Source organism: Anoplolepis gracilipes, chromosome 4 (genome assembly GCF_047496725.1).
Source record: "Anoplolepis gracilipes chromosome 4, ASM4749672v1, whole genome shotgun sequence".
Classification (NCBI taxonomy): Eukaryota; Metazoa; Arthropoda; class Insecta; order Hymenoptera; family Formicidae; genus Anoplolepis; species Anoplolepis gracilipes.
The window spans coordinates 9,335,878-9,345,232 of record NC_132973.1 but is presented as its reverse complement, the minus strand read 5'-3'; the positions used below and the strand labels follow the sequence as shown (position 1 = coordinate 9,345,232).

General features: G+C 47.9%; 2 protein-coding genes across 14 annotated transcripts in view; one reads left to right on the top strand and one right to left on the bottom strand.

The window, feature by feature from the left end:
* The window catches only part of Dnmt3 (DNA methyltransferase 3), a 134,774-nt gene that overhangs the window by 17,026 nt on the left and 108,393 nt on the right, over positions 1 to 9,355 (bottom strand). The gene's annotated exons all lie outside the window — the stretch shown is intronic.
* The window catches only part of Tdg (Thymine DNA glycosylase), a 108,687-nt gene continuing 101,787 nt past the window's right edge, over positions 2,456 to 9,355 (top strand). Inside the window, exon 1 of the mRNA XM_072890754.1 lies at positions 2,456 to 4,866. Coding sequence (XP_072746855.1) covers positions 4,670 to 4,866 — 197 coding nt within the window. The 5' untranslated portion in view covers positions 2,456 to 4,669. The remainder of the gene's footprint in view (positions 4,867 to 9,355) is intronic.

The window sequence follows — 9,355 nt, the reverse complement described above, 5'->3', positions numbered from 1 at the left end:
CGACACACTATGGCGGGCGACGGTCGTGCATCCAGGCAGAGCGGAATATAGGCGGACCGGTGTCGGCCAGGGCGAAGAGCGGCGGACACGACGGCGATGACTGCGATCGATAATTCGAATCGATTAATAATAAGACCGAGAGCGCGGAGAAGGCGGAGGAAGAGGGGAGGGGGGGGGGCGGAGGCGCGGGAAAAGCGCGCGAGATCGATCGCGTGACCGCGAGAGAGAGCTGGACCGCCCGATATTTTCGTGGCCTTTCTTCTACCATTTTTTTTTTTCGTCTTTTTTTTTCCTCCCCGTTCGCCAACCGCACGCGCGCGCGCACGTACGTACACCGGGTTTATTTTGGGTTACACGAGGTACCATCGTGTTCCCGCGAAACGGAATCGGAAATCAACTTTGAGGGAATAATAATTTACAGCTCGTTTTCTCGCGAGCGAGATCGATCGACGCAATCGACGACGACGATGAACCGCGTCGCGATAGACGACCCCGACCACGATTAATACCGCGCTCGTTAATTGTTTATCGGCACATCGCCGGGATTATATACATCGCGAAGGATAATGAAAGCGTAGCGAAAATATAGCTTTTATTATATATATATATATATATATATATATATATGTATATTGTTTATACTTAAGAATCTATTTAGTAACCTACTGCCAACACTGGATCTGTTTTGTTAGTCGCACATGTTGTATTTAGATTCCCATCCTCTTCAAAGCTTCAACATACATTTATCTCGCTCTAATTCTCAAATTAATTTTCGCCAACAAAGAATTCAAGCTCAAACTTGAGCTCTTTTTGTGCAACGTTCGATAATCATTTGGAAGCAATGACTGCTGATGACGTGACTATTTTTCACCTGTCAAAATCTTTGCATATACAAAAGAAAATCTGTATTTAGAATTAAATCCAGAGTTTGAGAAAGAGTAGCTAAAATAGGCGAACCTATATACTAGTACTAGAGTGTACATTGCTGTTCTACCTTGAAATAAATTTCAGTAAGCTACACACATTGTCGTAAACCGCCTTGATAAATCGACTCTCAAGAAATCGCTGACTTCCGAATATTTCTGCTAAATGTTGACACCCGAAATACAGCATCATTGATATAATTTTGCGCTCGAAGCCTTGGAATACGTTGACCTCGCAAAGTATTTTCAGTATAAACGAAGTTAAGAATGCATCATCCTAATCCAAACTCGTCGTCAACTATCTGCAATATTTACAGCCTTCTGTATAAGTATAAGAGTCTCTACGCCACCGATGTACATGCATACTTGTCGTAAACTTTCCGCCGCGGTAACTGTCCGTAACTTTACACATGTAGTTGAGCCGAGCTGAATCGAGCCAAGTGTGCCTAACTAAGAATCCATTATACATCACAGACAGTAGTAATGTATTTCGGAAGGCATGAAAAGCCGTATTTACGGCCACGATGCTGTCAGCACCGTCAGTGGATTACGGAACACGACGTAAGACGTATCGACGACGTTACCCGACGAAGACGACCAAGACGACCAAGACGACGACAACGACGACAACGACGACGACGAGGATCTAAAAAAAGATCACCTACGTAAATATGTGAGCGCCAGAGTCCGTCCCCTTGTCACATCTTCAAGAATTTGCCGTTGCGACATCCTCTCGCAAATACAATCCCGCCGCTTGCGCGCTCATTTGCATAATGTCCTCGGTCCATAGGTGGAAAGGACGTACGACCCGCGCTGTAAATTCGGCCAGTCTTCGTGGCTGCTGCACGTACAGAGTGACCGTTATATACGTCTCTCTCTCTCTCTCTCTCTCTCTCTCTCTCTCTCTCTCTCTCTCTCTCTCTCGTCATGGTGCCTTATCGCCGATGCGGCCGATGTAGCCGCAGGTCGGTCGGCCGAGTAACGATCGCGCTACGATCGATCTATCTCAATCGATCGTCGTGGCGCGTGCCCCGATTTACTATTGATTGCTGGCGATCGATTAGCTCTGTCGAGCTTCGACGGCTATCCTTGGTCGCGAGTACGGGATGAGGACAACCGTAAAAGAAGACAAAAATGGAGGATGGAAAGAACGAGATGCACAGGCGGAAAAAGAAGAAGGAAGATGAGGAGAAGGAGGGGCAAGGGGTCGGCGGGTGTGGGAGGAGAACGAGCGTGACGGATGGAGAGAAGGAGTGGGACTGAGTGGGACAAAGAACGAGAGAGAGAGAGAGAGAGAGAGGGAGAGAAAACGTACACGCGTGGAAGAGAGAGAAACAGGAAGAAATAGAGAGGAGTATGTTCGTCGAGAAGGAGCGAGACGGAAAAGAGAAGGGAAGGAGAGTACGAGGGTTTCATGGTAGAGCGAAGCAGTCGGACGTGCGCGCGCGAGAGAGAGAGAGAGAGAGAGAGAGAGAGAGAGAGGGAGAGGAAGAAGAAGAGAGTAAGAGGGAGGAGGAGGGAAAGGAAGCGAAAGAGAGAGAAAGAGAGAGACAGAGACGGAGAGACGGAGATGAGAGTCGGTGCGAGCGTGAAGTAGCGAAGGACAGACTGCGCCGGACCAGCCGCCGCCACCACTGCCGCTGCCGCCACTGCCGTCGTCGTCGTCGTCGCCGTGAGGCTTCGAACCCGAACGTGATCGAGCATCGTCGAGTAACGGCGGAAACGTACGAGCGGTGCGGTTCGAGCGGCCGAGCGAGCGATACGGCCGAGCAGTGCGGTGCCGACTCTTGCTGCCGCGGTTGCAGATTCCGCGGTGTGTGTGTGCGCGCGTGTTTACACGACGAGAGAGATAGAAAGAGAGAGAGAGAGAGCGAGAGAGAGGAGAGAGGGAGAGTTTGCGCCGCGGAGGCCAGGAGGGCAGAAGAGAAAGAAAGAGAGAAACTCGCGAGGGCATAGAGAAAGAGAAAGAGAAAGAGAAACGGAAAAAAGCGACGAGAAGGCCAACTTCTGCGAGAAGCACGGTGCGTGAACGCGAAACCAACACGTCCCTCTCGAGGAGGATCGCGCAACACCGTACGTACGTATACGCCTCGCTCGTGACGTATCACGAGGCACCGCGAGTTAAACGAAGCCTAATTCCGAGGCCGACCACCGAGCACCGAGCAACGACCAACGACCAACGACCACCGGCCGACGGAGAAGACGTACGTGTGCGAGCGAGCGTTGGCGAGCACGACGCGCCACGGCCGGCAAGTACACGCCGTGCGAGCGATAAGCGCGCCAGCCAGTATTGTGCGGCTGTCTTTAACGGGGCGTGGGTGCACCACCACACTGCATCGGTGAGACGGCGGGCGGTGCGCGTAATTCAAAAGGTGCGCGCGGCGGTCGCGGTGAGAACATGACAGACGACGCGGAGTGCGCGATTTCGAGGCGGCACCGCGTTGCGGCCAAAGGGACGATAATATAAACGCGGCGAGACAAAACGAGAGAGAAAGAGAGAGAGAGAGAGAGAGAGAGAGAGAGAGAGAGACAAGAAGAATACGCGGGGAGAGAAACTCCTCCTCGAAAAAAGAAAGTTTCCAAACGAAGCACATATATCCGCGCGGCCAGTGATCCCGTGTGTAGCTCGCGTGTTGCGCGCGCGAGAACGCGTCCAGCGGGTGAGTGTGTGTGAGTGCAAGAGGGCCAGGTCGCGCGCGCGAGTGGACTCCGGGTGAGAGAGAGAGAGAGAGAAAAGTCAGAGAGACTTTTGCGGCTTCCGGCCTGTCCGCGGACAGCGAGGAAGCGGTCCGGTTGGCAAACGCGGTTTTCACGAGAGGAGAGGATGCTGACAACGACGTCGCCGACGGTCGTTACAACGAGAACAACGATGACAACTTCGCGAGGTCTCGACTGAGTCGCGCCGAGTGTCGCGACCGACGTCGTCGCGACGGTGGCATCGACGAACGTCATCGTCGTCGTCGTCGTCGTCGTCATCGTCGTCATCGTCGTCATCGTCGTCATCGTTCACGTTAGGTCTCAACATTGACCGAGTACGAAACGAGAAACGCGAGAGAGAAACCACGCTCGGCGATTGCCGACGGTGCGTTTCACGTTACCGTTGAAGAGTCGTGAGGTCTTTGCGAGAGAGAGAAAGTCCGTCGGGCTCGAGCGGAGGCCTCGCAAAGTCACAGTCCTGTCACGGTACTGTCCGTTGACGAAATACCATGAGCGAGAGCGTGTCCGAGCAACCGATGACTGTAGTCCGATTTTTCCAAAGCTAAAGACTGGATATCCTGTGACTATTCGCGACTCTAGCAATTATTTGCCGGAGAGTTGTGGTAATCGAAAATCGACTCTGCGAAGAGGAGGTATTTCGCGATTATTTCGCAATCATCGTAATCAACGTGTTCGGACAAGGACTTTACTTGGAACCATCTATATAATTCTAATAATCGCCTTCTCGAAGCCCGACTATCGATCCTCAGGCCGGATAACGTGAGGCGCTCGAAACGTGGTGACGCTCACAAAGAGCTTTTGTCGTCTCGGAGGACTAGGACGTATCCAAGTTACGTAAAGGATTACTCGGACCCGTTCCTACTCGAGAGTGGACCTCGGCGGAGGAGACTAGAGTTTCGCTGACGCAGATCCGAGATCCGAGATCCGAAAGCTGGGAAGCGTCGATCGACGTCGCGACGACGCCGGCCGACGGCGGGGCTGCTTCCCCTAGACACGCATCGACGAACAACGCAAACGACACAGCCGAGATGCAGGTGGCAACGCTGTTCAGGGAGAGCGCTACCCTGCTGGGTGCCTCCAGCCTGGACCCCCCGCAGACTCACCATCATCAGGGTATGCATCAGCCGCAGCAGCAGCAACAGCAGCAGCACCAGCAGATGCAGCAGCAGCAGCACGCCACCGACATGCACCTCGTCGGCCACCACATGCAACACCACTACAAGATGTAAGTATCCTTCTCTCTGCCGTTCTTTTCGAGCACTGATCGGCCACGACTAACGACTCGCGCTTCGAAAGTGTTCGACCTTCGGAGTCGAGACAACTTCGGCAAACGCGGTTACCAGCGCGCGACGGCCAGTCAAGGTATACGGCGAGTCTGCGTCCAAGTTGCCGGTTAGGCTTTTTACAAACGCGAGACTAAAGATTTCTTCTGGGCTTTTAAAAGCGAGAAGCTCTTCGCGAGAAGAAAAAAAAGTTTAAATAATATATCTCGAGAGGTGTAAAATTATTTTACTTTCTCTCGATGTGTCATTTGCGTTTTTCAGAGACTTGCAAAGGCTTTGGAGAAAATTACAAAACATTAATGTTTATAGAAGATTACAGAGAAATTGCGAGATAATAATATTCTAACGCCCTTATAAATGTTTATTAATTTTCGCGTTGATATGTAAATCGATTAAAAGAGTGTGGCGATTTAGAGAAAAAGAATTCAAAACTGAGAGCTTATGCGAGAGTCGTTTACCTTGAATACAAATTACAGAATTTAAAAAGCGGAAGATATCGTAGTTGCTTGAAATGTTGAAAAGAGGTCTTCAATACCATATTTCGCTTTCGTTAGAGGATCAAATAATAATGCAGGCAATTTCGCAACCGGTTGCTTCAATTGTTGCAGAAACCAGGCGGTTTTTGCGGTCAAAATACATAGCGTATATAACCCATTTCGCTTTTTCCACCGGGTAGATGCTGTCTAAACATGCCTGGCTTTTGCATCAATACACCAACCATTAAACGGCAAACCATATTCGTACACCAAACTAAACGGCAAATGTTATATTTGCCGAACACTAAAACCTGTAAAACCCATCTCCGTTCCGAGAAGCGACCTTGACTGCTTCTTACGTACAAATCTTCGTGTTAACTCTGACTGACAGTATAATTTAGCAAGCGTATATGCACATTTCGCATTGCATTCCTAGATCAAATCTTTTTCGCGAAACGATGTTATCTCGTGCACGGATCGCGCTTCTTATCGTTCGTCGAGTACGATGAAAAATTTTCAAACTAGAGTTCTCAACTTTTTTCAATTCCCATTTAATTAAACAATAATCTTAATTGAATAATAAAAGGAACGAACGCGTTTGAATCGCAGATGGAAAGGTTCCTCTGGCTCGTCTCCCTCTTCCTTATATATCTCTTTGACTGTCGGCCTGAATGATCGGTGGCAAAGGGTCGTCGCGCCGTTAAAAGTATTTATTTGCGTTCGTTGTTTTATCGACATTAACCTTTTAAACGACGTGGTGTCGGGTGGCTCTACCGTCGCCATTCATATTTGTTTTTATCCGCGTGCGCAAACGGAAATATCTTCTAATGGAAACCGCTGGACGCAATACGATTTTATGAGCCACATGTTCGCGCAATATACGCGGACAATACGATACAATACGGCTACTTGGATCAGCAGGTGAATTCTCTCGCCGCGACCAGACAATCTTTCTCTCTTTTTCTCTCTCGCCGACAAGAGCGAAAAATTCTTCTTGCCGGTCTTTTTTCAATATATCTCTTGTTTTATGAATGGACGAAAGGGAAAAAAGAAGGAAAAGCATATGCGGCGGATTTACACGATGTGCCGCGGCAGGAACCTGCCAGACTTTATAAATGGTGGCCTCAAGTGGCGTTAAGTAGAAGAAGTCGCGCCAACGGTTACGGTAAGAGAGGTAAAAAATCGCGAGGATCGAATGTCATCTCGCGCTGGTTACCGTTGCTTCTTCACCGATTTCATCGCGTGAAACACGGGATGTTGAATTTCAAATAATCTCTCATACGTTGTAAGAGAGATATCTCGCGGGAGTACATTAAGATAAGAATTTCTAATCAACAAAGTCATACGTATCATCGTTTCAAACTACCGGGTCGACGTCTCACTCGAATGAGCTACTCGTCAGATTTTACAGATATTTTTCTGGGACGTATCAGCCGTCCGTTTTTGAAAAGCAGCAAGTTGCCCGAAAAAAAAATCTTGTTTATGAACATTCCGATTCTCGTGTATTATGCAAATTCAATAAGTTACAAAATCAAATTTACGATATATCTGTGAAATAACTGACGGTCGAAGGTTCCGAAAGAGAGACCAGTCCGAGACCAGTGAATGGACGAAACACAGTTCTTTTCGAAAGCATCGCCGAGCGGACTTGATAAGCATGCAAAGCCGACGGCTATCGCGAGCAAGGGTCATTTCTTTTCCGAGACGTCGATGAGTCAGTCGCGAAGACAGAAATAACGCTCGACGCGTGGTAACGCGGATAAAAAGCGAGAGCGCGTGATAACAAGCGAGAGCACAGAGAGCGTACGTTCGTTTCACTCCAATTTTGAAATACGGGGAACGATCTATCATCCTTGAAAATTGGAGTAAAAGCTCCGTTCTCCCCTTGCTCGTTCCCCCTTCCTCTTTTTTTTTTTTTTTTTTTTTTTTTTTTTTTAGTCCATCAGTATTTACAGCGTTTCTGTCGGTACATGATACATTAAAACAAGCCATCGAACGCATGATAAATCGGACATTTTACATTGCCGTTCTAGTGTCAACCGGTATCTCTACAGAAAAAAGGAGACAAATTTTGATAACACGTAGCGCGACAGCGAGTGCATTATGAGGGTCCTTGAATCGATGAGAATTTGATCGAATGAATTAAAGTCGCTACGCTCCGAGAGAACGAAAATTTGCATCTTTAAATGAAAAATAATCTATGATAATGTAATTGTGTATTACTGACACAATTGTTGCATTTAACACGAATGATTATAAATAAAGTTTTCAAATAGTGTACTTTTTGTGTTTTAATCCTTTCCTCACAGAAGCTTTTAGCTGGCTGTATTTATAAATTGTTGTTCCTCTTCTATCTTTTGAATTGACACAAATAAATGAGTATCCTGCGCTTTCTCTCTCTCTCTCTCTCTCTCTCTCTCTCTCTCTCTCTCTCTCTCTCTCTCTCTCTCTCTCTGTCTATATCTCTCTCTATCTCTTTCTGCGTATGAAGGATATACTCGCTCAAAGAAATATTACCATCGATTACATCACATGTCTTGTATGACATAACGTGTATTAAAATTTTGCTTAAATCTCTTGATTTAATTGACATATACTTAATTTATTTTAAAAAATATTTAAAAGCAAGGTAAATGAAGAAATAAATATTTTACTGTGGGCATTCGCGAAAAGAAAAATGATTTGGACGTTCATTGAGACGCGAATGGGTCGAGGCGAGGGTCGCGAGAGAGAATGTTCGCTAGAGTCGCGGCGCAGCGCGTCGTGTGTTGCAGGTCCCAAACGAAATTTTACGTAACATGTAAATGCGCTCGTCCTGAATGCGGTCGCGTTGCGTGCCTCTCTCTCCTCTCTCTCTCTCTCTCTCTCTCTCTCTCTCTCTCGTTCTCTTTTACTTTCTCTCTCCTGTCGCCTCGCTCGTCTCTTTTTATTGCCGAAGCGGCGCTTACGAAACCAGTTTCGGCGTAGGTCGGCGGCTCTCTCGACTCGACCAATTTTTTTCTACCGCGAGAGAAAGAGCGAGGCCCGCCAAGTTCAGAAATATTATCACGTTGTCGCTAAAACGGCTCTCTTTCTCTCGCAACGAAATCGCTCGCCCTCTTTTTACCTACCCCGAACCCCGAGTCGAGAGATGGAGGCTGGTGGCTTTGAGAGCTCCTTTACAAATTTCGTCACGCGCGCTGAAGGGACGCGCCGCCGGCTGGCTGAATTTGTATTCGTTGCGCAAGGTCCGGTCGCGCCCTCGTTCCTTAAACAGTATAATTTTGCGGAATCTCGTCTCCCGCGTAGTCGCAGGAATACTCTTTCCCCGTTCTTGTTCTCTCTCTCTCTCTCTCTCTCTCTCTGTCTCCCCCTTTTGTCGCGACGTAATCGTCCGGGCGGATTAAATCGCCGAGATATCGCCGATGTACCGATAAACTCGTGGCAGAGAGACATTCGTTTCTGAGCTCGCGAGAATACAAAGTTTTGCGAATCTTTTGCGAAAATCAAATTGCAGTCCATCCTTGTGCTCGCAAGTACAATATTTAATTATCAATTCTTGCCGAATTAAATTTAAAAGCAAGTTTCGAAATTACAACCGCGACGATCGACTTCCGATTTCCGACTTCCGACATACACAAGCCATTTTATAAGCTCCGTGTGGGCTGATTGATACGCCAATTCGCCGGATATTCGCCTCCGCGGTTTTTCAATTATCGCGAACAGTATCGCGCGTGGCATAAAGACGTATAACTCGATTAGCGATATTATGACGTCTCGATGAAATAGCTTAATACAATTTCCATGTAGGACGCGGAGCGTGTCTGACAGTACGATAATTAAAGCGCGCGTTGCTTTATCGTTATCAGGGAAACGTTCCTTTGACTCTGGCTGGCTACTGAAAATTAGTCTCCAGCTAAACTCGATTACCGCGCGATCGGAAATATCGATAGATTTGTTAAATGCTCGCCGCGCG